Source organism: Columba livia, chromosome 10, assembly GCF_036013475.1.
Source record: "Columba livia isolate bColLiv1 breed racing homer chromosome 10, bColLiv1.pat.W.v2, whole genome shotgun sequence".
NCBI classification, from domain to species: domain Eukaryota; kingdom Metazoa; phylum Chordata; class Aves; order Columbiformes; family Columbidae; genus Columba; species Columba livia.
Window position 1 is genome coordinate 1,757,800 of NC_088611.1, and position 27,644 is coordinate 1,785,443.

General features: G+C 40.4%; 1 protein-coding gene across 19 annotated transcripts in view; it reads right to left on the reverse strand.

Moving 5' to 3' along the window:
* Positions 1-4,327: 4,327 nt before the first annotated feature.
* Positions 4,328-27,644, reverse strand: part of IQSEC1 (IQ motif and Sec7 domain ArfGEF 1) — a 322,136-nt gene continuing 298,819 nt past the window's right edge. For 9 of the 19 annotated variants that reach the window (XM_065074856.1, XM_065074860.1, XM_065074861.1 and 6 more), the window contains 8 exons: positions 27,502-27,641; positions 26,002-26,031; positions 22,720-22,845; positions 21,057-21,156; positions 17,907-18,080; positions 17,086-17,262; positions 10,264-10,313; positions 4,328-8,957 (listed from right to left, as the gene is read on the reverse strand). In XM_065074856.1, coding sequence (XP_064930928.1) covers positions 8,397-8,957; positions 10,264-10,313; positions 17,086-17,262; positions 17,907-18,080; positions 21,057-21,156; positions 22,720-22,845; positions 26,002-26,031; positions 27,502-27,641 — 1,358 coding nt within the window. In that variant the 3' untranslated portion in view covers positions 4,328-8,396. The remainder of the gene's footprint in view (positions 8,958-10,263; positions 10,314-17,085; positions 17,263-17,906; positions 18,081-21,056; positions 21,157-22,719; positions 22,846-26,001; positions 26,032-27,501; positions 27,642-27,644) is intronic. The other 10 variants (XM_065074857.1, XM_065074863.1, XM_065074867.1 and 7 more) reach the window with 6 other exon arrangements.

Genomic DNA, 27,644 nt, shown 5'->3' on the forward strand with positions numbered 1-27,644 from the left:
TACAATTTTTTCTTTACAGTCAAATACGCTTCAGTTTTTCAAGAGAGAAAAAACAGGCCAAACATTGTATTGGAATAAAGTATAACTCTGTGAAGGAGATAAACCTAAGCTCTCAATCTAGGAAACCAGCTGTTCTGGTGGAATTGTGCAGGAGCACATCTGTGGATGGAGAGCAGGAAGCCGGCCTGGAGAGCGCAGGGTTTCTATCGCACAAAAATGACAGCGGTGAGAGAACAAGGGCGCCTATAAAAAGATCCTGCAGCAACTGCATAAAGCACATCCTGGCACTATTAATGAATACAGAAGGGAGATGGGTCAAGAGCCTCTTTGCCAAAATAAATGTGGTAGTCTGCTGTTGGAGAGCAAGGAAAGAGCTCCAGGAGCTCAAGAACATTTTATTAATAATTTTTTAGATGAGGCATCTGTTTCTCCCCTCTCATATATGGAAAGAGAAACAGATGAGCCAAAATGCAAGTGCTTTTTTCGCCAGCTTTTTCTTCCAGTTATTTCAAATCCACAGTCAGGAGGAGCTGTTGAGGCTGCCTCCCTGTCTTTCAGACATACAGACACCTGTTTTGCATGAAGCTGTGCTGGCAGTTTTTGCAAGTATGTGAGCAGGGTCATGAAATAGTCCAGCAATCCAGAAATCTGAATGCTGTGGTAGCAGAAAACAATTAGAAAGAGTAGAAACAAAGTTTCTTCAACCCTTATGTATAAAATATATGTGCAAGCTGCTTTGAAAATTTACAAATTGCTATAGCACATCATCACAGACATTTTAAAAAGTTGCTGAAATGCTGTGAAAATTCAGGGCTATAAACACCTAGGATGCCTGACGTCCTATTTAGAATACTCAGTACACATTTCTCATTGAGCTAAAAATGTTACTTCTTGTCACTGCTCTTCAAAATTCAAGTGTTCAAGCACAACAGAAGTTTTGGAGCCTGGAGTAAGGGCCAAGACAGAAGCAGAGACACAGGATGACCAGAAAGATGGAGAAGACAATATAGAGGATGAATCATTAAATAAAAATGTCCTTCTCTGTTGTTGGAGATAAATATGAAGGAATATTAGCCAGTAAAATGAAAACAGTAATCAGTCAAGAGCATATGGTGAGCTTATGGAGGAGAAAATGCTCAGCTGCTTTAATTTCCAGCTGCACAGTCCTTGCTTTTTCCATTTCCCTAGACAAAAACCTAAAGGCCATTTCTTTGTCAAACACTTGCTAATGCATTATCTTGTAGCAGAAACGAGAAGCTGTAGAGAGAAAGCATTTTTCACGATGCGTGCCCAACACTTCATTTGCATTAGAAGGAACTTACCTTATTCAGCTTCCTAAAGACAGATCATCTTTTCCATGCTCATAATATATACCTGTTTAAATCACTAGGCCTGAATACGAAGAAATAAAAGCAAGCTGAAGTTGTGTATGTCATTTTACAACGGAGCTGACAAATTGTATGCTTGTGTGATTTGTTTGAGCTGTGCCTTGTGAACCATGATGCTAATTTCACGTCTCAGTTATTGCAAAAATGCTAAATAGAGGGGATTTTAAAGATAACATTTTATCCTTAAAAATATTCATTTATACATATGGTAAAAATAATAAATCTAACCAGCTGAAAAAAGTAGCGGTTCCAAGTGAGCATCACCCACACAACTGCCATTTAAATCTTAATTAGCTTAGGAAGTCCTTCAAGCAGAGATCTTCATTGAAGCATTTTCTAGCATTCATGATCAGCCTCATCCTGCAGTCAATTTAGTTTTGCCAAGTAACACAGGATTTGGCTTTAATTTTTGAAATAATAGGAAACAAAAAGAATACATACTAAAAATACACCTAAAATGAAGCATTTTCCCATCATTTGTATATTTTAATAGTTCGTTCAAGTCAGCTGTGCTATATTCTCCTCTAGGAATTTTATATCAACAAAACATAGCAGTGGAAATCACTAAGAGGCTAGTAAATAGGCTAAAAACCCTTTTGAAAAAGGCGCACGTAATGCAGTTATCATACCCATGAAGATTTATTACGGCATGTTTCTGTAAGTACCTTGTTCATCTTATGCAAATACGTTTGTCAGTACATACGCCTGCTGAAATATGAAATGTTACACAATCCTAACAGCATCCTAATTCTGATTCCTTGTGACCGTTTGAGTGTAAAGAAGAACCTAGAAGGGGTCTTAATGTTTCGAGCTCAGTCTGAAAAGCTGAGGGATAAGCAATAGTGAGTGGAAGATGTTCTGCAGCACCTGCGATACCGTGCAAGACATTAAAAAATACTCAGGGTCCAGGTTGTAGCTGATGAAGAAGACATCACAAAACTATTACTATTATATATACTCCAAATAAATACCTGGCAAAATGATACTACACCTGTTTTTATGAAACTCCTGAATGCAAATCAATCGTTATGGCCAACTGGAAAAAAAGAAATGTTAAACAGAATTAATGAGGTTTTAAGTCAACAAAAACCTGAAGAGAGATACAGATAAAACGTATTTCTGAAGTAAAACCTATGAGGTTCTTTAGTTCATTTCCCTGTCTTTTCAATACTGCACTTCTTTATTACAACTAAGTAATAGGGAAAATAGCTAGAAAGTAAGCCCCTCTTGAAGTGTGCTGACTGGAGGAGCTGCAAGTGTCTTGTTATCGCATGGCAATTCATTCCTGCAATTATTGTGCGTATTGATACACGCACACAAACATCTAAAATGCACAAACAGGACAGAGTTCAGGAAAAGTTTCCAAACACCTGAGTTGCAAAATATGTGGTTTTCAGTAGCAACTGATGACAGAAAACCTTGACCTTTTTCTTAATGCTAGGGTAAGATTGCGCATCCTCAGCAAGAAGGCAACATGCAACTCCGTTAAGATGAACATCTCAAATAAGGATATTAAAAAGTAAAAACCCCCATCAACAACTGTGAGCTATTAGACTATCACACAATTAAGCTACATTTAATTTTTTTAAAATTCAGTTACTTGCATTACTGCCACTAGTACAAATCTACCACACAAACCACAGCTGCTGCTGAGGTTCCTTTGGCTATTTATTTTTCTTCAGTAGTGCCACGCCATAAATGATTTCAACTGAGTCTTAGTTTAGGTAGGAAGCAGCAGCATTTAGACATGTTATTTAGGTCCTACTTTTAAAATGGAATGGGAAAAAAGCCCAGCAAAGCATAAAACAGATTTATAACAAAATTTACGGGTTCTTCAGAGTTAAAGAAAGGCCCTCAGCCTCCGCAAAATGTAGGTGCATCAATATTCTTAAAATCGTAAGTTCTAAAACAGGGATAGAAGTACCAGTAAAGAACTTCACTGCAAATTCTTCTGTTTGCAGTAGCAGCAGGTTTCTGTGAGGCATCGGTTACCTTCCCATGGGCTGTACGGCTGCCAGGAAGCACCTAGTGATAAATGGATGGATACTTACCCAGCAAAAAATCATTGACCAAGATGTACATCCTGAAAATACAGCCATTCAGAAATAGGTCATAGTTGACTACTCCCGCAAAATCATTCAAGAATCTCCTAAAATTCATGGAAAAAACAAGCAAACACAGGATTTAGTTTGAATTGAGCTAAGCGTTAGTTTTAGCAGGCTTTACACACACGCTGTAATCCCCTGGGAATGCAGGAAATGCACAGAACCAACACAGCTGAGTACGCCACAGGTTATTCTCTAAAATAACGGCAGGAGCGTAACATCACATGTTGTGAAGGCCCCATGTGACAAATGTGCCCGTGTAGTGATCCTTCTGTGGCATAAATTAAGACGCACAACAAACCAATAGAGGTACAAGGGCCAATCCTTGTGCGGTGGCGTCACTTACTGGGTTTGGGTGGTTCCGCAGCACCGCGGCTCCTCTCCACGCTCCATCCGACACCGACGAGCCATCCTGCGGCACCGGCACAGCCGGAGGATGAACGGCTGCAGCTGAACGTGCCCGACACCTCATGTTTAAGAAGATTCAAAATCTAGTTACTGTTGTTGGTTTTTTTCAATATTAGAATGCTCTGACAAACAGTACACCAAAAAGCCTCTTCAGTGTTACCTCGCATTGTTCGCAGATCTAGGTCTTTTATTGATTGCTCTTTACCGTACCACCAATCAAAACCTACTGGAGAGGGGATCCCAGCCTCCACAGCACCAACCACCGTTTCCACCAACTTATCTTTAATTTAAGACAAAGACTGAACTCTTGGCCCCTTTGGAGCAGCAGAAATCCCATTGCCCGAGCAGGGCCAGGATACCATTGGAAGGAATTTCTTCCAAGTCTGAAGAGTTGAAGTTCTTGGATTACAGAAAATGAGAAACAAAGAGTTTTAAACGATTTATTTGATTTCTCCACATGATCACAGTTATAGTTTTACATCAATAGGGTCTGTTACTACTTACAAACAGAATGCATATTAAAATGAAAGCACTCCTTTCTTCCCCATAGTTACAAAAGGGGTCTCAAGCCTCCCCAGAACAGAAGCTTCTTGTAAGCATAATGTTTTTTGAAGTCTTTAAGAGTCTGCATTCAAGACCTAATTCTAACAGTTTAATACAACTCAAAGCTGATTTAAGTTCCTAGCAGGAGACAGGCAACCTCAAAGTGACTGCAGACTTATAGTAATACTAATTTACACACTATGTACAATTTAGAGAATGATCTATTCCCCCTACTGGTCCCATTTTCACCACCCCCTTCTCTCTTTTCCAAATTTAATCTTGTTATTGGTTCCACTTTTCTTTTAAATATATACACAAGAATCCATTTTGCAGGCAAGAAGTGCGATGGTATTTTACAACGGAACAGCAAAATGCATGCTTAACTGCAGAAAACACACAGCTTCATATGGAACAGCAAGTCAACACCTAGAGATTGTTTAAATATCTGCTGACTGTCTTTCAGCTCATTTTAGCAAGAAACAAGAGGCTTCTGCTGCATGCAGTACATGATGGGAAAATCATTCTACACTGTATGTCAGACTTGGGTTTTTTTCTTTAGCAATACAAGACGCACATTATATTAGGATGAACTGGTTTCTTTGTTGTTTTTACATTGTTTTACATTTCATTCTTAACTTAAAAAAATAAAAATCCCAAATATATATAATTGATTGTTGTCCCAGAAAAGATTTTTGTTGCCACACCTTCATTCCTTACGTTTCCCTTTCATTTTTTTCCAATCAGCATTACTACTTTGCCACATCGTTTATGGGAAAAGAGAAACACGGTCACTCTATGCAGTTCTGTACCAGTTTGTAATTGGCAAATGCATTTGAGAAAAAACCCTCTTCATTTTACTCCTGCACCCGCAGTGCTCAAGTACTATCAACTTCCTACTCTAGGCATGACCCACACTGCTCAAAGCAATTGTCAGTCAGGGACGGAGTCTGAGAGGTTACACGACAACCCGAAGCAAGCAGCCAAGTTTTACGCAAGAGTTACGCTGACACGAAGACACATTTGTTTGTTTAAAGTACGTACAAACACAGAGTCTAAAAAAACAGAAAAGAAATCAAGTCCACAGTTTCTCCTCGTTGACTGAAACTAATACGAGTTTACAAATACTGTGCTCTTATTTGACCAGTTTTGTTTCAAGTAGCCTCAAAATGACCTGTGATTTTACACACGCGACTTAACGCGCCTGGAGGGCAGGCACAAACGCGTGCACACATCGCGTGTACGTGTTCTTTTTGCATGCACGTTTGTGACGTCTCCTGAATATGTAACTGATTGCACGTGGAAAATCAGCGGTCCAGCATTAAAATGTGGCTTACTGCGTAAGTTTAGAATAGTTACATGTAACCCTAATTTAAATGAATGAAAGGGGTTTTTAAACATAAAGCAAATGCAAATCTGGGAGATTTAACATCTTTGTTTGTAATTAATGCAGCTAGAGTCAGATTTTCCCCTCCACTGCTACCGCATATTCTGTATTCCATACGCAAGCAACGTTACTTACATTATAACTCTGCATCTGAAACAAGTACAGGCTCCATCACTCAGGGCAGAGGAGCACTCTTACCTCCGTTTTAATTAAAAGATGCGGTTTCTGAAAGATGTTTATACCTGAATGGTTCTTTATCTTTTCTGGAACAACCTATAGATTACAGTTAGACTCTACTATTGGTACAGATGTATGAAGAAAAGTCTACATATTGAAATATGTTATCACTTTACTTCAACTAATATCAACAGTAACACTGATATATTTTGCAAATATACAATATGTAGAGTGTAGCCTCACACTAATAACATTAGATGACATGCAGACAGTTCTACTTTCCCTTATAAGAACAGTATATATTTTTTTAAACTGCAAGGAACAGAGCCTCAGGGCACCCCGAGGAGCCCTCTTGAGGTAAGCCGCAGAATTTAGAATACCATGAGTGATACTTCAAAAAGAATAACGTCATTACGAATTTTATTTTCTTTTCGTGAGGATAATTTAGAGGAGAAGGAGCAGAAGGGGAAAACATATTGCACATGTGTGAAACAAACGTGGACAGCTCTAAACAAAAGGCTAAACTCTAGATTGCTGTATTTGCTCTCTGTGGAGGTTAACAAAGTGCTCAGTTCGCAGTTTTGCTGGTATTGTGATATCAATGGTATGAAAGGGAAAAAAAGACTCAACCTCTTCCCCGTCCCCCCCAATATTAGAGATGCCATGAGCGAGCCAATACCAAAAGTCACCCTCTTGTTCTCAGGCCATTACTCCTGACAAAGGTATTACTGCTAAATAGAAAATCGACTGGTGGTTATTATTTATTAGTTTTACCCATCTCACATGGAACTTTTTGCTCATCCTCTTCAAGGTTTGCCTTTAGGCTGGTACAGTTTTGCAGTTGTGATTCCTTTGTCTCTACTGTTTAGGTGTAAAGTCCTTGCAGTGGCTCAAAATGCTGAAACTACAAAGTAGGCGCCATGTATAACTTTGTACAGGATTTGGGGATAAAAATCGTATATAAATTTGCAAATGGTTTGATTACAACACATAAGCAACAACAGCACAGCCTGTTTTCATGTGATGTCTTGCAACTAACTGGACTATGAAAGTGAGGGTTTGAGCATCAACTCAGCCTGCTGAGTGCTGGGTACTGTCAAACTAACAAATGTGATGAGTAAAAATGGTGAAGCCACTTTGTTGCTAGCACATGGCTACATGGAATTACATTTTTTAAAATAGATATTTATATAAAAACCCTATACTAAATTCTAAAACAAACCTTCGAGTTTTAGAGCACTTCCACCTGGAAACACTCTGACTAGAATTCAGCTTCATCGGGGGTAAAAATGAGAAATCATGGTGAACAGGAAACAAAGTAGCTGAGAAAGATGGAAGTTTGCCATTTTCATGTTTGAGATGAATGTTTTTGCAGTGTATACATGCACCCGTTGGAACTCTTCATGTGTGTTCGTTAAGTCGTACGCATACAAAAGAAATGTGGATCATGTAAGTTCACAGTTATCACAGCCTTTAAAGTGTCTAAGAATTTGTGTGACCAGCTGCTGGTAAATGGCCATCCTACATTGCTACGGTATAATTACTGCATCTTAACGAGTTTGCTTACCTGAAATAGCAGAGCAGTTATAATACTGATTACGTATGATACTATCGTGTTAATAAAATAAGGATTTATACAAAGCAGTATTTGACTACAACATTTAAATGCTATGTTACTTGGCACATTTAGTAATGATTGCTTAGAAATCTTTAGCAAGTCCAGAGGACTTTGAATGAAAATACTGAAATGTCTGAAATTTGTTTCTAACCTTTAATATTTTTGGTCTACTCTTTCACATACTATTCATCTATTATACTGTCCTATCAAGTAAGTGGAATTCCTTGTAAGGTCTATATTGCTAGTTTTGTGGACTGAAAAAATTGCTTTCCAAGCACAAATGTTAACTATACAGTATATATATATATATTTATATGTATATATTTATATTATATAAAGTTTACTTATGTACTTTCATCAACCATATCAGGTCTACTTTTTTTTTTTGCCCATTGACAACAAAAGAGCAAGAATGCGACACTTGGTTCTGTATCACTTTTTTCCTTTTCGCATAGACTAAGTTTTGATGATGCAGGTAGAACTGTGGAGGGATTTGGTGTGAAAGGTAGCTTTACTCATATTCAGCAAGCAGCATGTTTACAAGGCAGTTTGGAAATAAGAGCTAACCAGATGGTGTCTGTCGAGTGGGTAAGTAAAACCAGTATTGAGTGTGCTAACTTGAATTATTTTATTCGGTGACAGCAAGCCTGTAAGCTCACGCGACTCCATTAAATTGTCTGTCTAGGTAAAAACTGACGCTACGATTTGTTGCTTCCTGTAAGTGCCTTTGTAACGTGGTTGAAAACTACAGCTCTGAGGAGGGCCGGGCCGCTCTAGACTATTGTGCTGATGCCGCTGTGTTTGGGCTTAGTGCTGGCGGAGGTGGCGGGGGGCGGCGGGGGCCCGTGGTGGTGCTGGGCGTGTGGGGCATGAGCCGCGTGGGCCGGGGGCGCGTGGGGAGCGTGGCCGTGCTGCGCGTGGCCGTGCGGCACGTAGGGTGCGTGCTGGGCGTGGGGCACGTGCTGGTGGTACTGGTGCGGGTGCTGGAGGTGCTGGGGCGGGTGGTAGTGGTGGTGGTGGTGGTAGGGCGGCGGGTTCTGCAGGTGGCAGTACTGCGCGTGGTGGGCGTGCGGCGCCTGCCCCTCGGCCGGCCCTGCGTGGTGCATGGCGGGGGGGTGCTGGGGGTGCTGCTGGTGGGGGATTGCTGGGGGGTGCGGAGCCTGCTGGGATGAGCCGGATGGTGGATGGCCTTGGGAAGGTGGCTTTCCCCTTTTACTACCAAATAAGGAACCTAGGAGTGAGGAGGAGTTAGGCATAGTCTGGTGAGGGCGAGATGGACACTCTCGGGTTGATGTAGCTCTTCGGCGCATGTGAGGACTGCTAATGATGGACCCCTAAAAAGAAATTAATAGAAATAAAAATTAAAAAAATCTTAAAATGTTTAAGAGGAAAAGTTCACACTGACCCACAACTCCTCCTTCAGTGTTCACATGGGTGGACTACGTTAAGAGTTCTAGGAAAAAATGTATTTCCACCTTCTCTAAGTTGCCAATGAGGCATTCATGCCCTTTCTGGGATATTTTAAGCATTAGGTGTTTTTTCTCTCAGTACTTTAATAGCAGATGCTATGACTTTAATGAAGAGTAACGTAAGACTTAGGAGTGTGTTTTTAAAGGAAAAATACATTTTAAAGTACTGTAAAAAATACCATACTAGACTTTTTACAACAAAAAATCAAACTACATTAAATTCAACCTAAATAGTTAAACACACAGCAGCAAATATTACAGTTACAATTCAGATTTCAAAACGGTATTTTAAACTTTTTTTGAATAGTGGTTTTTCCACTACTATATGCCACAGTGCTGCTTCTCAAACCTACCTCTGATTTATGTGTTAAATGGAACCACACCATTTTTGCCACTAAGATTTCTATGTGATTGTGTTCTTCTGACCTGCGGTCCAACCTTATTTGGCCTGGAATGGTGTGTTTAATTTCTGGGTTTTGTATGCTTTAAAAAGACTTATGGACACGACAGTACTTAGCAAAGTGTGCTAGATTTAAACTGCAATCTACCTAAAGCAAACACAAAAGAAAACAAAAAAGGAGGAAAAACAAAAAAAGAGAAAAAAATCTGCAAGCTGAATTCAGAGACATGAACAGTATATATATAAATGGTTTGAAGATGAATGAAATCTCATGAAATCCACATTGAATTCACCTATCTGAAGAATTTTTTCCTCCCATGCCCCATCTGTGCAATTCCATGGTGTCATGACTGCAGACATTTAGCAATTTAACTTGAAAATAAGCAATGGGAATGGTTGAGCATGAAAGTCAATAGTTGTAGCTAAATACCAAACAGCAAGAACAGTGTACTTGGTAACAAAGAGCAAGTGGGCTTTTAAGCTGGGACCAGACTGAAATGGTGGCAAAAGGACACATCATATTCATTGAACCATGCTTGCAGGAACAAAGGGAACAAGGTTAGCTCAAACCAAAAATGGCATTGGTCTAGAACAAGCTGTCAGTGCTTTTTAAGCTGGAAGAATACGGAGTGAGTAGCCTAGGCATGCATTTTATTCGAGGCAGGCAGGTTATATGTTAGAAGAAAAAAGAGCAAAAAAATATGTATATAAAAGAAAGGTTTGAAATGCACATCATCACATCCAGCTAGACATCAGGAACTTCCTACTTACTTCCATATTGCTGTCTAGCGATCCTGCACTGCTGCGTCGCCCACGCTTGCCTGCCCAGGACATGCAACACCAGAGATTAGAGACTGAGACAAGACCCGGGTGAAGAACAGCTGCTGGCCCTGCGTCGCTAGCGGGGGCTCTACACACAACTAGAGGGGCTGCGGGGGACATGGCACCGCACCGGGACAGCAGCTACTACGGCAGAAACCGCGACTTCTAAGGCCATTCGTTAATATAGATAAAGTTGCTGTACCTGACTAATGTTTAAGAGGTATTGTTGTTGTGAATCCAACTAGCATTAGCGGGGTGTGATTTTTTTTAATTTGTACAACCCTTAAAGTACATGACTTGTAGTATCTATATTTAGTTGTATGGTTATGGTGTTGACCCGCAACAATTTTAAATTGTCCAATTTCCTGGAATCTAATTGTCTATGAAGTTTCTTTCTTTAAAGACTGGTAACATACATACATATATATTTGTGGGGTGGTATTAATTTAAATACAAAATATTGGCGTATTCTGAACTTCAGTGTGGGGGATCGGCGAGGGGCATCAGTTTCAGCATTTCATTTTCCGTTTTGAACCTCAGTGGATTTCATATTATCTTCTTTCATGAGGTTTGAAAAAACTAAACTTAATTTTTTATCAGTACATCTGGAATCTGTCTTGACATTATGGCTAGGTTTTGTTTGTTTAGCTGTGCAGTGCTTTATCTTTAAGTATGACGGATTTGTTCTCCAACATTCTCCAATTGCCAGACATTTGCCTAGAACTACCCACGAAACACTCGCCAGTTCGCCTGAAGAGCCAGAGTATGTCAGCAGCTATATATAGGACACGGGATCCCAGATTTTCTCTCTCATTTCACAGAAAGGAAAATAGCGTATGGCTGCGGTGGAAATAGATGTTTTTGCAAGGATAGCTTCTTGAAAATTGCTGTGCAATGTTTCCAAACACTTTGTATAAACAAAGCTAACCTTTGAAGAGCGGTCAGGTTCTCAAAGCTTCTCTAAAATCTGCATGTTTTCAGAACCCTAAATTTTGGCCATGCTTCCTCCAAGGCCAAATATCAAAGCCGATCTCCACCCTGCACTGGCACATCGCTGCCTTCAGAATCCAGCCCTGGCACGGGTGAACTGCAGAGGAACGTGAAGGTTTCAGCATCGCTGAACCTTCAGAAGCCCAAAAGGCAACTGGTATCAGAGCTAAAGAGAAGCACTTTGGGACCGGTTGGTAAGTGGGACACAACAGTGATTGCTGGGAGCTTCACCCTTGCTTCTTGACATATCCTCTCATACACCAATTTAGACTATCCCTAAATCTTATGAGATCGGTGTCATCTAAAAATACCACCTACGGGATCCATAAGCAGAACTGTGACCTGGTTGGCCATGGGATGCTGCCCTGCAACCCAAGTTTCTCTTGAGAGCTACAGTTCTGCTTAGATTACTGGAACATTTCTTGCTCTGTCTTTATCACCGAGAGTTACTGTCCAGTACAAAACGCTCTATGTCGACATTAAATTGAGGGGAAGGTGTTTGTGGTCAAGGTGTTTTGTTCAGCTTGTTAAATTTGTTGCAATTTTGAACAATTCCCCTAGAGAGGCTCTTCATCAAAAGTTTGGCGGTTCACCTCTTGCCGCAGTTTTGGCCTCATCAAAACCATGACTGTACTGTCTTACGAACCCCCCAAGAAAAACTGGGTTTGATAATCTCTTATTTTTACTGCTGGTCAGGCTTTGATATATTTCTGCTTTGCTAACGGGATTAGTGCTGATTAACACACAACTCTTGCTTGCCAATACAAGAACACAAAGGAAGATTGCCATCTCTTAACTTAGCAGCCAATATCGCAGATAAGGCTGACAGTTGCCACAAGTCATTACATGTGGCCAAAAATGAGGGAAAACAGGAAAATCTAATGCCTTTTGCATACGGCAAAGTCTCTAATAAAGTAACTATGAACATGGTACACACACAGGATTTATGGACAGAGACAGATTTTTGCTTAGAATAACTTCGGGGAAAATTAGTACTAGCAAAGCCAAGACCAAACACAAAGTCCTACTTAAAATGCCTTTAATTTCCCTGAGATAGGCACTGTCACAATTAAAAGCGCTTAGTTTAGTTTCTTAAAAACAAATGGAACCTAATTCTATATTGGCCTACAGCACGACATGAATGCTGTTAAGGAAACCTGCCAAGGTGTGTTTATGCGACACTGTTCTCTGCTCTCCCCTCTCAAAAAGGTTTCCCTAGAGCATCCAAATGGTGACTCTCGACCAGAACTGTATGTAAGCACAGCTCAGTACTCACATAATAATTAATGGCTGTGATATAAACCACAGTGGTATTTATCAAATCTGAAGACCAGTTTTGCTCAATCTACTCTGATCTACTTGGAATTTTTAAGGATGTAAGAGTGGTTTTAAATTTATTTTTATAAAATTAAATTTCAGTTATCTTTTCTGATTCATTCCAACAATTCACTGATGTTAGATAGGAATATTCTTTGTCAGAAATCATCTTATACTTACAGAACTAAAATATGTCCCATAGATGTACATGCATCATATAGGACTAAGAATATTCCAAATTTATAGCAGAAATAGTAAATGGCCAAAATATTTTTTACAAAATTAAATATTCCAAAAAAAAATACAGAGTTTCATTCATAAAAATCCACTCTACCTTGCAGAAACTGATCTCACAGCTGTGCAGATCATTACATTAAGTGTAAATACTTCTCACTGCTACCCTCTATTTCTTGAAACCCTGTGAGTTACACTGATATCTAAACTCTGGATTACGAGCTGGCTTTGTATGTCTGGGGCAAAAAGTTTGGAAATAGTACTAAATAGAGGTTTCACTAAAGCAAACTAATGTAGCAGCTCTTACATGTTGTATTGGCCTCCAAAGGCTGCAAAACTGATACTCCCAACTGCAGCAGGATCTGTAACCATCTGGTTACTGAGCTTACAGCTCTTATCCAACCTGACTTGCTCAAAATTATCTAAATATGCTCTAATTGTTACTCTAGAGACACCACTTTCCAGGGTGAAAAGACTCTGTGTAACCTTCCTATTTTCACGTTGGTTTTGGGGACAAAACTGGAAAACTCTGTCTTTTCCATAAGACAGAAAAGTTGTCCATACAACAGCATTTACTTACAGTGTGGGGTGTCTTGGTACAACATACTCGTAAAACAGTTTGATATTAACATACGCCTGTCACAAAAGACTTGATTCATACAAATCTGGTTTATTTTTAAAAAGCAGGAAATTCTATCATACCCATTACTGTTGCTACCCTGCCTGCATCAGAGAGAGCCCAGGGACTGCCCATCCCAGCACAGATGGATTCAGCAGATTAAGGGGGGGCTGTCATTGCATGAACTCAGGGTCTTTTTAAGGTGATTACAATGCTGAGAAGTTCCACAGTCTTTTTCATCACATTTTGGGATATAGGAAATTAAAAAAAAAAACAAAAAACCACATGATGAAATTGTGAAGGAAGAAATAAAAGCAGCTTTTTTTGGAAGGTAGAAGCATTTAAAAAGTTAAAGGTGACGACTGAGATTATATGCAATATACAAATAGCATTATTTTAATTCTGGAACTACTGTATGGTTTTGTTTCGGCCTTTTTTTTCCAAAGGTCTCTACTGGTCTGTGATTGTTTTGAGATAGCTTAGGGGATTACGAGACAAGCACAACTTACATGGTAACCATTATACCATCCTGCACTTCTGTGCGGATTCCAATATTACACGGGCATGCCAGTTGTGTATTACTGGGGAAACCCATAAAACTACGATTTTTAAACCAGTGCAGTGTGTAAATCTTATTTCCACTTTCCAGGCTAAAGATGGGGGGGAATAAAGCGGGATCTCCACAGGTGCTCACCCCTAAACTCAGTGTGAAAACGCTGGGTCCCCAGCAACTCCAGGTCACTGGATTGCAGACTAAGCCTAAAATCCATCAAGAAATCGGAGAGATCCAGAATCAGAAACACACCCAGTCTGGTCCCCATGCTCTGCTTCAGCCACCAAATCCTTCTGCCCACCCGCTAATGGCCACGACCGACTGCACGCCTTTCTGTAAACCTACTTATCACATCATTGTATACGGAGTAAGTGGTGAAAGGTCCAGAATTCTATCTGAACCGGTAAAACTCAGCTTAACTACATTAAAATTTGTCTGTCTTCTAATAATTTTATGTATCTGCCAATCCACAATGAACAACGCTATCTTTAAACCACGAGAGCCTCATGCACATCCATTTTGCAATTCTGATTCAAGCTATTGTGGGAAATGCATGGAAGCACAACGTCAGAAAGCGATTCCCGACTTTGTTTCCTGACAGAGAAATCTTCCCTTTCCTCAGGCTTTACAGCTCAGGAGTCAGAATCATTCAGGGGAGAATCAGATCTAAGAAGCTTATGAGTCATCACACTTTTCCAAGAGAGAACTTTAAAGTCACTTTCCACAGGCACCATTTACTACTGAGATATCTGGTAGACAGTAAGACACTGTTTTCTTAAATAGTTTTGGCATATACCGTGCAACCAAAATGCTGTTCAATCAGGTTTCCCCCTCACTGAATAAACATTTCAAAATTTTCAACTGGTTTTCGCAATGTTCATTGGACAATTATCTGCCTTGCTGCATAAATAGGCAACCAGGCAATTTTCTCCTGTTTACTGGATTTATTTCTGTTCAAATGCAGAAAGGAACTCTTTGAGCGTCCACTTCTATCATGCTTTTCCTACAGAAAGACACACAGCCACACACAGTCCTGCTGCTCCTGCTTCTCCTCACTTTGATCCCGTTTCAACCACAAACAGAAGAGCTGAGGCAACCTAACTCCGTACTCTTGGAGAGCCGCAGTGTCTCGCTAACGGAAAGAGATTTGTCTTTCTATGGATCATCTGGCCTATATTAAAACAAAAGCAGCCTCACATGCAAGCTATTCACTGAGAAAAGGCAGAGAAAGACGTACAATCTCATTAAAATGACACCGAATAACAAAGCAAATAACAGGTATGTAATTTCTCAGGTCAGTTGCACTGCACAAGAGCAAACAGAAACTCTCCATAATTCTCAACTTGTTAAAGTTAAAATTAAGTTTAGTTGGGTTTAACAAACTCATTGATAAACCCTGCAGTCCGTGAGTGATTTCTACTTTTTATTATGGACAAAAGTTGTTTTTAGTAATAAGCATGCCAACTGTAGGCATGCCCTGTTGAAATGTGAAATGTTCTCATGATTAGAAATACTTGTTTATTGCATAAAATCCATAACATGAAATTAAATATATGGCAATGTTTGAAAGTCAGGGATGAAAATTTCCCATGGGATGAAAAAAAATAATGAGAAATCACATTTCTGGGCACAGATAATCACTGAACTCACATATTCGACAATATGCTAGTTCTCATTGTCATGAAATAAAAACAAAACAACAATTATGATGGAAGTGTCCTCAGCTCGGAGATATGATAGTGGGGAAGACTAGTGCCTTGATCTAAAATCCATTGAAGCCAAACAAGCACCGATATTCAACTTCAGCCTGATTTTGGATCAAGGCACTAGGTCTTTTTAATGAAGCAAATGGGCCTATGAATGGAGTATGAAAGCCTAAACAGAGAATAAAATAATTGAAAGAGCTCGCTTTTACATATTTGTATGCACATACATATACCCACAAAACACAGGCTATAATTCCAGTTTACATCAGTTTTATTATTGCAGCATAGCAAAAAGCTCTTCTTCAGTTAAAAAAGGAAAAAGACATGTAGTGTCTACTACCAAAGATATACACAGTATTGAAATTATGACTATACTGCAAAGCACCACTGCAATTAAAGAACAAATCAGAGTGTGTAACACAGACTGTGAACTAAAAAAATAATAATTAAAAAAAATATAGTTTCTACTATCCCCAAAAGTTCTTTCTGGATAGTGGGCATGGTGTTCAGATATGACTTCTTGCAAATGACCGGAATCCCATCTAACACTGAACGACAAGGTTACTACCCGTGGTAGCCTGTACTATATGGGTGTGCCAGTTGCGTATTACCGAGGCAAACCATAGAATAAAAATGTACCAAACATCCCCTGGCTTTTCTTTGGCTAAAAAATCACACCACCACTCCTTTCCAGTCTTTAGCAATATTAATTGGTTAATAAATCTCTAAGGCACATCAGTGGTTTTGTGGGATATCAGTATTCTTTTCTACTAGGGCTTCCTTATAATTGGCAATAGTATTTCACAACAACCTCTTTTGCAGGAACTGGGAACTATATCTTGAGTTACAAAGCAATAAAAGAGCATCAGGGACACACTGTATCTGAACGACATGGCTCTAGGCAGAATTTAGCAGGGCTTCACTCAATTTCATTCATCAATGTGGTAACACAGGTACGCTTGAGCACAAAATACACAGAAAGCGGTCATTACACAGAGACCAGTTTCTTTTCTTTTCTTTTCTTTTCTCTCTAAGCCTATTGTATGAAGGGGAAGAAGCAAAGGGGACGAAAAAAAAGAAAGGAACACTAAGTGGGTTACACCTAGCACAAGTCAACCTTCTTTTCATAGAACACTTACGATTTCTCCTCTGTCTTCACTCTCCTTTAAAAGTATATATAGCAATCTACAATGCTTTAAATGCTTTCAAACAGTGGTTGCTTCATAGAACAAGGGTAAAAAACAAACAGAAATTAAGCACGAACTACCAAAGAGGAGCTGTTCAGAACGGCTGTGGTTTCAGCACGCCTCGCTGTGCCCGCCCAGGGCGAGCGGGGCCGTGTCTGCGCTTACCTGCTTCCGACAGGTCCCGCAGGGAGCTGCTCAGCGCGCTGCGCTTCAGCCCCTCGCCGCTGGCGTAGCTGTCGTCCAGGCACGCGCGGCTCAGCGTCCCGTTGCCGGAATCCTTTTTCAAACTGGAGCACTGCGACATGCTGGGACGCACCACTCCCTTCTGCTTCTCTAGCTCGGCTGAAATAAAGAGAAGCCATTTGCAATTTGTATTTCTTGAGGTGGGAACGTCACAATTTCTGTATGTGGTCCCCTATTGTGAATAATAGATAAGGGTTCGTTTTGACACTGTTAAATGCCAGAAAGGAATTTCAACCTTGTACTAACAGCTTTACACTACAATATACAGGATGGAAGGCTATTCCTCTTTCGCAAACACAGAAGATAACATTCTATGTTTAGACGTTCACGTAACATCCAGCAAAATACATCAATTTGTACTATGGCAACCTAATAGAGAGAATACAGGAATATGAACACAGAAATGAAGAAGAAACTTATTTGAACAGCCATCGCCGAGAATTTCAGAGTAATGTAAATTATCCCTAAAATTCTTCCTGGAATTTATACTACGAATTACAAACCCATCTCTCCTTTGGCCACCGCTATTTGCGGTTTGTCCAGGCTAAATTGCCACTGCAGCTGTACTGCAGTAAGTAATAGTCAATGAACTCGGCTGGGCCTTCAGACGTCACTGTTCTTTATCTCTTTCTAGAGTCAAAGCCATGAAAAAAAGCTCACATCATTTTGAACTTTGAAAAGTTCCAATAGATTATACACATCCTCAAGATGTGATTAGCTTGAAAATGCTCTACTGTATGTACCTTTGTACTTACACTCTATTCTGTGCTTTTCCATTTCTTGAACCTCTGCAATGGATTCCCTCAAATCATCTGTAAACTTCTTCCTGTCCTGAGGATTTGGTGCATTGAAATTTATTAGTACTTTGATATCTGCTCCTGGAACAGCTGACGTGAGCCGGATACCATTGGGATAATCTAGAAGAAAGAGTCAAGAAAAACTAAGCTCTGGTTATTCCAATTACTTTTCTTTTTACAAAACAAAACCCCCCACCCACAACTGAAGGCCTTTTACTAATATTACCATATTCCCGGTATAGGAAACAAACTCAGCAAAACAAAAGTCTGCAGGCATGGAATTTTGTCATGGAGCAGATGCCCCTGCCCCTTACTCAACTGTGATCAAAGTTTTGCTGAGTAAAGATTACTTGAATACATCTCAAGTACCAGAAACTGCCTTATACATTTAATGTAATGTTTGCAGGAAGACGAACACACTAGCATGTACAGCTTCTAGTATTTCCTATTAGGTTGTGTTCCCTAGACATCCTACTTTCATTTTTTCTTTGTTAAAAAAAAAAAAAAAAGGTAAAATTATCTGTTAAATTATACACTGAGGAATTAAAATGGGTGGCTTTGGTGGGTTTTTTTTTTCCTCTTTGGCCCATATTACGGGCATCTGCAAGATTTTGACTGAAAATGTAAAATATACTTCCCTTATGGTCTTTTTATTTACTAGACACATGACATTACTCTCCCTTTTGGAGCTCATCCATCCCTCAGTGCAATTTACTTCTGTCGTTAGAAGTCAATTCTTCTATCACCAATGTGAACATTCTGTTCAACCTCACCAGCAGTCAGACCAATATTTTTGTTGCTTCTGCTCAAGTGACACTCAGTGTTACTCACTGGAAAGCAGCTGATTGTGGCAGCTGCTGCACACGCATGTACTGAATGGCGTGATGGCTCTGCCCAAAACCCCCCCGAGCTTGCTGGGAACAGGGGACACCAAGAATAGGAATTTTACAAACCAGAGAGGAAGAATATTTCTCCTTCCCAACTGGAAAATACTGCGTTCCACCTGACAGGCACCAATATCAGAAATACAACCAGCTCACCACAGTGAATCCACCTCAGGAGCCCAGCTAGGTCTGCTCCAGTGTCTCTGTTAAAACGCCTCCAGTTCACTGGGACAAATCCAACCTTTTGCTCCTAGTTCCTCTATAGATATTTTTATGTCTACTTGAATAGTGTTTCTACTTAACCTGCTTATGTGATTTTTATTATTTAAAAATTTATTTAACTTGACATCAGAGGAATTATATATTCTTCTATTTTAGTAGAATCCAGAATAGAAATATTTGGCTTTCATCTCTAAAAAATACATTTTGTATCTTATACTGTGTGCACAAGAGAGAGAGAATGAACGTGTATGCATATAAACAATCTGTAGGATACATCGCTGCTGTAAGCTCCGCAAAATCCTCCCTTTTGAAATCTCCAGATGCTTTGACTCAGTAGCAGCGACTGCTTGTGAGTGAGCTGAGCATTGGAGCACATTCTCAAGGACAAGCAAACACTGAGAACTTTCCACAACAGGAAAGCACAAAAACTACTGAATGTCACACTGACTTGTAACCAAGTCATCCTGAAGGTCAAGGTTTGGTTGCCAAACCATTAAGTCAGGTCAACCAGACTGTCTCCCTCTGTGCCACACAACCAGCTGTGCTCGCCTATGTATTTCTGATGCAGTCTCTGGGCTTAAAAACTGCAGGAGCATTAGCAAACTAGATTATTTTGTTGGGTTGTTGTCTGCTAAGACTAAGCTTGACAAGTATTAAAGATAAAAAGAATATTGGATTGATGTAGATAACAACTGACACAAACAAAAGGTGTGAGAAAACACGAACTTTAACCCAGACTCTCTGCTTTGTATTTATATTTGAACGAGTATACATTACCTAGGCACAAAGTTATTTATAAATCAGAAAAATAAATAGGGGTTTGAATTTAACACATCACTATAAGAGTCATTATTTATTATCATACATTCAGTTTCAGCTGAGAGACAGCGATAACAGAATCACAGAGTCACAGAATCGACTGGGTTGGAAAAGACCTCAGAGATCATCGAGTCCAACCCTTGGTCCAACTCTAGTCCGTTGACTAGATGATGGCACTAAGTGCCATGTCCAATCTCAGTTTAAAAACCTCCAGGGCCGGTGAGTCCAGCACCTCCCTGGGCAGCCATTCCAATGCCTGACCACTCTCTCTGCGAAGAATTGCTTTCTAGTCTCCAGCCTAAATGTAAGTCTAAGCCCATGCCCCCTTGTCCTATTGCTGACTGCCTGGGAGAAGAGCCCAATCCCCACCTGGCTAGAACTGCCCTTCAGGTAGTTCTAGAGAGTGCTGAGCTCACCTCTAAGCCTCCTCTTCTCCAGACTAACCAAGCCCAGCTCCCTCAGCCTCTCCCCATAGGGCTTGTGTTCAAGTCCCTTCCCCAGTCTTGTTGCTCTTCTCTGGACCCGCTCCAGCACTTCAATCTCTTTCCTGACCTGAGGGGCTCAGAACTGAACACAATACTCCAGGTGTGGCCTCCCCAATGCAGAGTACAGGGGAAGGATCACTGCCCTTGTCCTGCTGACCACGCTAGTTTGGATACAGGACAGGATACCACTGGCCTTCTTGGCCACCTGGGCACACTGTTGGCTCATGTTGAGCTTCCTGTCCATTAGTCCCCCAGGTCCCTTTCTGCCTGACTGCTCTCCAGCCACTCTGTGCCCAGCCTGTAGCGCTGCAGGGGGTTGTTGTGGCCAAAGCGCAGGACCCGGCACTTGGCCTTGTTGAACTTCAGCCCATTGGAATCAGCCCATTTTTCCAGTCTATCCAGATCCCCCTGCAGAGCCCTCCTGCCTTCCAGGCGTGTTTGTTTCTTTACAAACATTCTGTTATTTGAGAGCATTCACAAACAACACATTTGGCTCGCTTTGGCTTCGAACTACAACCAAAAAAGTAACAGCAGTCTTGCTGTTTCAACCATCTTGTTTTAAACTTGAGGGCTAAGTTATTCCTCAATTTGGAAAGAAGTTCTGTCCATCCCTTTCACTCACACAAGTTCTTATTTCATTTTATTTCTAAGTAAAATGGTCATCTAGAAAGAGAGGAAAGACTTACACTGGTTCTCAAAAAGAAGAACTTGCATTCCATAGAGGGAGAAGGACTGTCGGAAACTGTATGTGACTGAGTTCTTCTTCTTTTGAAAAATCTTGGTCACCTGAAAGTTACCAAATAAATGAAGTTAAATATCCCTTTTACCATATGTATTTGCAGAAAATTATTGTTCTTAAGAATTAGCACACGAGGAAACATTTTATGCCAAAGAAAGCTACGATCTACCAGAAAAGATGAACTTGTAATTTTTTTTTAAGCAACTGATATATATAACCTACTACTACTGAAGAAACAAGGTTGAAGGTTCAATATTTTGTCTAGCTACAAAGCCTTTATGTTCTCCGCTCTCCAGAGCTTTACTTCTTGACATTCCAGAAAGAAAATAAAACAACTGCATCAATCTAAAATACAATTACTGTACAGACGGAGAAATCTTATTTACTGACTTTGTTATTACTGTTGTTTCATTGTGTACATGCTACCAAAATGTAAATATGTTTAAAAACTGTCCCTTTTTAACAAACTGAGCTGCTACTGCACTCTCCTTCCCCCTTTCTCCTTGCACTCTGACCGCTGGCAGGACGTGCCCACGGAGCCCTCCCCACAATGTTCGTTCTCTTCTGTGCTGTGGGACCTGCCAAGTCGAGGCATCGCTCTCAATCAAAGCTCCGCAGCTGTGCAAACCTTCCCTTTTGGCTACAATTGCAGTAACATCTTGCTGCTTCGCATCACTTTGGAGGTTCTCCTCAACTGTGAACGCAACCGTTCTTTGGTTTTACCAGAACTGACAAATTGGGTCTGTATTACTCCCCAAATAGTTTGATGAAACCACTGAGATCTGAGTAAGTAATAATAATAACAGAAAAACTTGCAGCCTGAAGACGACAATGTTCCGTCATTTTATGCCTGAGTTCACATTTACAACTAGGAGCTTATACTCACAATCACAAAGATTAATTTTTTTAATTTGCTTCCTGGTTTTAAGGTCTGAAGATACGTAAAAATTACATACAACAAAAATGTGCATCTAAAGCGTGTCTTTTTTGTAAAAAAAGCATGAAATATTTAGGTTAGTTCTTAGTTCTCAAGTAATGACTAAATACATTCCAAATAGAATGCAATGAATTTTCCTGTTTTTAAGAGTAAATCGACCAAGTAATTGCAACAGGTTTGTATGTCTGGTTTTCAAAAGACTGGGTCAAATCAAATGCACACTAAATTAAAGTCAACTATCAAATGTATTTCAACGTATCTTATTCCTACTTCAACTAATAAACATGTCTGGTTCATACAACATGTGGAGAATACAGAGTGCTATTTTTATTTTTCCACAAGTAACTTGAATTCATTATTCCCAGAACTAAAAATGTCTCCATTTATCCATTAGGAAAATGGGTAAACTGGAGGTATTTTTTGCTCTTTACAGGAAAAGCTATTATATCAAACTACTTTCTTACACTAGAGTGTAGAAATCAAATAAAGGTTTCATTTTAAAAGCAAATTATATATAATAAGGAAAATTAAGAAAATTTAAATCCAAATCATCCCAAGATTGTTGAAGCACAGAGAGTAACAGGTAATAGGTATTATTTTTAGGAATGCTCCTGCACTCAGTTGACACTGATTTGAACAGAGACAGGCAGACTATCCACCTGCAAGTACCTACCACAAGAAGATCATTAAATAAAAATATTTCTCGCTGGTGCAATCCGAGCTTCTGAGGTTTATTTGGATCTGGAACTTCGAACAGCCTACAGTAGCAAACAAGCCTCCGGTGGGGTAGAGAGAGGACCTATAATCATACAAAAGTTCTTGATGAATATAACAATATTTAGCCACGAAAGTGCATCTTTCATATCCAGAGTCTTTTTTTGAATACTTCAAATATTTTTACCTCTAAGCCCATTAGAATTTTTCATCAAAGGACCAACAATAAGAAAATATTTATATGGCACAACCCTGCCTGACGTTCAAACTTCATCAAAATTCTGCTAGAAAATATTCACTACCAGCTTGCCTTCCTGTACATGGGTGCCAATGAAAGTTTTACTGGGGATCCATCCTCTTTGCCAAGTCTTGGGAAACAGAAGAGGTGCCTGAGGACTGGAGGAAAGCAAATGTCACTCCAGTCTTCAAAAGGGGCAAGAAGGAGGACCCAGGTAACTGTAGACTGGTCAGCCTCACCTCCATCTCTGGGAATGTGATGGAACGACTTCTCCTTGGTGCCATCTCAAGGCATATCAGGGATAAGAGGGTCATTAGGGGCAGTCAACACGGCTTCACCAAGGGGAAGTCATGCTTGACCAACCTCATTGACTTTTACGAGGACATAACAAAACAGATGGATGGATGATGGCAGAGCGGTGGATGTGATCTACCTTGACTTGAGTAAGGCATTTGACACAGTCTCCCACAGCATCCTCACAGCTAAACTGAGGGAGTGCGGTCTGGATGAGCGGGTAGTGAGGTGGACTGTGAACTGGCTGAAGAGAAGAAGCCAGAGAGTCGTGGTCAATGGGCAGAGTCCAGTTGAGGCCTGTATCCAGTGCAGTGCCTCAGGGGGCAGTGCTGGGGCCGGTATTATTCAATATATTCATCAATGATTTGGACGAGGGAACAGAGTGACTGTCAGCAAGTTTGCTGATGACACCGAGCTGGGAGGAGTGGCTGACACTGGAAGCTGTGCTGCCATCAGAGACCTGGACAGGCTGGAGAGCTGGGCGGGGAAAAACTTAATGAAATAGAACAAGGGCAAGTGCAGAGTCTTGAATCTGGGCAGGAACAACCCCAGGTTCCAGTGCAAGTTGGGGAATGACCTATTAGAGAGCAGCGTAGGGGAAAGGGACCTGGGGGTCCTGGGGACAGCAGGGTGACCATGAGCCAGCACTGGGCCCTTGTGGCCAGGAAGCCAATGGTACCTGGGGTGGGTTAGAAGGGGGTGGTCAGTAGGTCAGAGAGGTTCTCCTGCCCCTCTGCTCTGCCCTGGGGAGACCACACCTGGAACATTGTGTCCAGTTGTGGCCCCTCAGTTCCAGCAGGACAGGGAACTGCTGGAGAGAGTCCAGCGCAGCCACCAAGATGCTGACTTTAGCTTTTGTGAGATGAATACACTGATGTTGTAGATTACGTTTTGTCAGCCACTGAGTTAATGCAAACTGATAATTCTCCAACACCAAGGAAATGGTGGCATTGGAAAAAGTAAACGTGTTTTCAGGCTGGCTGATTTTCTCATGCCAGCAAGACAACCGAGAATAATTTTCCATTTTCTTATCTGAAATGTCTGCTGAAGCTACCTCTGAAGCTGCTCTTTCCAAGCCAGTGAGGCTGCCTTTCTTTCAAATACATACGATGAGATCATGTCAACAGTATTAAAAGAAAACCTTTAAAGACTGGAAGCATAGCATATTCTTTGTTAACTAGACATATTTCATTTATGTATTACATTTATTTATGATTCCTGATTCTGCATGAGAATTCTAAGATTCACTAGGCAGAGTAAAACAGCCAAAGACTCTCCATGCTGCTGCTTCCTCTGCAGGAGACAGGGTGGGCGAAGGAAAAAAAAGAAGGAAAAAGAGGGGAAAAGAGTTTTGGATTCACCATCTGCCCTTGTTCCTGGTTGGTTATCAAGTCATTTGGTGAGCTTCCAGTTTTTCCCCCAAATCCAATGATGACTATACTAATAACAGATAAAACGCTAATAGCATTTATCTATAGCATTAGCTTAATTGCCTTCCCTCAGCTTGCAAGGAGAAGGTGTTTAAGACAAAATCTGAGATGTTCTAAAGGAGACAGAGTGTTGAAGAATGCTGGAGAAATCCCTGGTTTCTATTTTCAGGCAATGTGGGTAACTTGAACCGCTTCCATGGGCTCTCAGTGGACAGCGGCAGGAGTACGTGGGCCGTGTTCTCATTCTCTCCTACCTCCCGTTTCCCCAGCACTGGGCAGTCCGAGGTTTGCTCCAGTGAGACCACAACCCCCACGGGCAGTCACGCTGAACTCGCGGACAAGCCCAGTGCGCTCTGGTGGTGGAACTGATCTCCAGACTGTGTTTTGGCTCGGAGCAACACGTGAGCTGCCCCGATTGCCTCCCACCGTATTTCAGAAAGGTCACGCCTTTCCGTTTGCTTTTGCAGTCCAGTGGCACTGCTAGACAGGAAACAACGACTTCACTTTGCAATATGAAGCCAGTTTTGCATGATTTTAACTGTTTACACAGAAAAAGCAAGAAACAAAAGACTGAAAAACCAAAGGAAAGTCTGAAGTTGCTTCTCTGGTTTGTCACAAGTAAGATGCTAAAGTTAGAATTGAGGAAAAAATGATTAAGGTCAAATCTGTATAAGGTAATCAGATTTCAGTGCACTATGGGCACTACTTTGCTATGAGGTCGTTTCTTTGCTCAAAACTACTAGCAATAATATTATCATGAAATTAAAGTGGAATACTGCATTAGGAGAATAGCTTTAGGATTATTTTTGAATACGCCAATAGCTTAAATCTGGAATCATATTTTCTATGTTCATCTACCTTCCAGAAGAGAACTGTTAAATTAACTGGCAATATCTTTCTAGATTCAATACTGAATGGACCAGAAAGAGCAAACACACCAGGGCCCAGCTGGAAGGGTGCACCTGTCATTTTACTTATTTGTTTATTCTTCACTGGCTAGTTTCTACAGTGATAGTAACTTTTGTAATGCATACAATGTGTACTTCTAAAAGGTCTAGAAAACTCTTGGCAATAAATGAAGCAGTCTCTGGGAAATAGATTTTTAAGGAAACCTTTATACTTTGGAGAGTTATTACTAAAACAATAGGAAAATTTTGCTTGAAAGAAGCCAAATATTTTTAAAGGTTAAAATGTAACGGAATACATTATTGCCAGTTTAAGAAAATGCTGCCCATTAAAATGACTATAAATTTTGAAGGAGTATGAGAGAAATACCTACACAACCAAGTCCATGATGCAGAGATCCAATCTACAGTAGAAAGACACATACAAGTTCGTTAAACTTCAGAGAAACACAGTACTGTATCATAGCAAGTAAATACGGCACGGTCTTACTATGGCTAAATGCCTATAAAGTAAAAACAAATATTTCTATCAATAAAGACTGTTGGCTGTTTCCTATATTTTCTTTCACACAGTTAAAAAGTCCCTCAACAGAAGAATCCTTGAGCCCAGGGCTCCATTGAGGGCATTGTTTTCTTAATCCCATTTAATTTACAAGGTCGGGATTAGTTTAAGGATTTGAATTGCCACATGTGTGAATAAAAAAAGAACCATGAAAAAAAGAGTTGTCTCCCACAGAAGCCTATATATAAACCTAAATCCTCAAACAATTACAGAAAATAAGTTTCATATGAAAGCATAAGTGATACTGATTTTAGAATATTTATTTCCCTTCTCCTCAATAATATGTAAAAGCTTTTATTAAGGAAAATTTGCTTTGTGGTCCCTTATTCTCTTCCCCTCTGCTCGCCACAGTGAGGCTTGTGTGAGTCGACATTATAATTCAAAGCTCTTTAAAAGTAATAGGGAGAATCCTGAGATCCAGGCCCTTTTTCTTAATAAAAGATCCCCAACCCACCAGTCCCCGCTGCAGTAAAGTTCCCCAGAGCTGACAAAAAACTGGTGTAGGACTTCAAAACCATGCAAGTCTAGGGGTTTTTTGGCTCTGTTGCGGGCTGCCTGGGGGACTACTAACATGAAGATTTTCAGAACGTGACTCTAGGACTTGAATTCAAGAAGGCTGACGATCTATCGTCCCTCTCTTCATTAGATATCACCATTAGCAGGTAAAATATTGGTCTTAATATCTCTGTGTTCACTCTGCTTTAAAATGCTGTGGCCTCGCTTTTCTCTCTCCTTTTCCAACAGATGCTTTGAAGTTGAATTTATACTGCAGAGTATTTCAGGATTTTTTCCATAGCAAAGCAAGAGGCATCTTTGGATGGTGAAACCCAGCACTGGAACCCCTGGGATCTGATTTCCAGGTGAGTTCTGAGCCAATGTGACACAATCTCCCCTTCCAAACACCAGTCCTCAGGGCCAGCTGCCACGCTGAGAACGACGCTGACGTGAGCAGAGATTCTCTATTAGTCCTGGAAATTATGGAGCCATAACTGATACCGTAAATGTTGAAATACAATTCTCTACAACATCACCTTAATAAAACACTTCAATTCTTTTGAAACAAGCACGAGAACTGAACATTCAGAATTGTAAAGCTTCACATACAGAAAAGAGTTTGACTCGTATCATCACTGCACTGTGAATACTCCAAAACTAAAACCAACCTTATAGCAAATTATTATCTTGACAGTTTCTGTCTTTTGCCATTTATCAACCTATTTATACTTGTAAGCAACACACTTCTGTGTTGTTCTACACTGTACATTGTGCTCCATCTCCTTAGTAACTGACAGGCAGTGCAAAGTGAACTTACCGGTTTCTTTCCTACTATAAGTTTTTCCACCTTCTGGACTTGGGATACATGATCCTCATTTGTCTTCAGTTCCCGTTTGCGGATTCGCTCATAAATCCCGATCAGCATTTCTCGTGGGATATCCTCGCCGTCGTCCACACCTG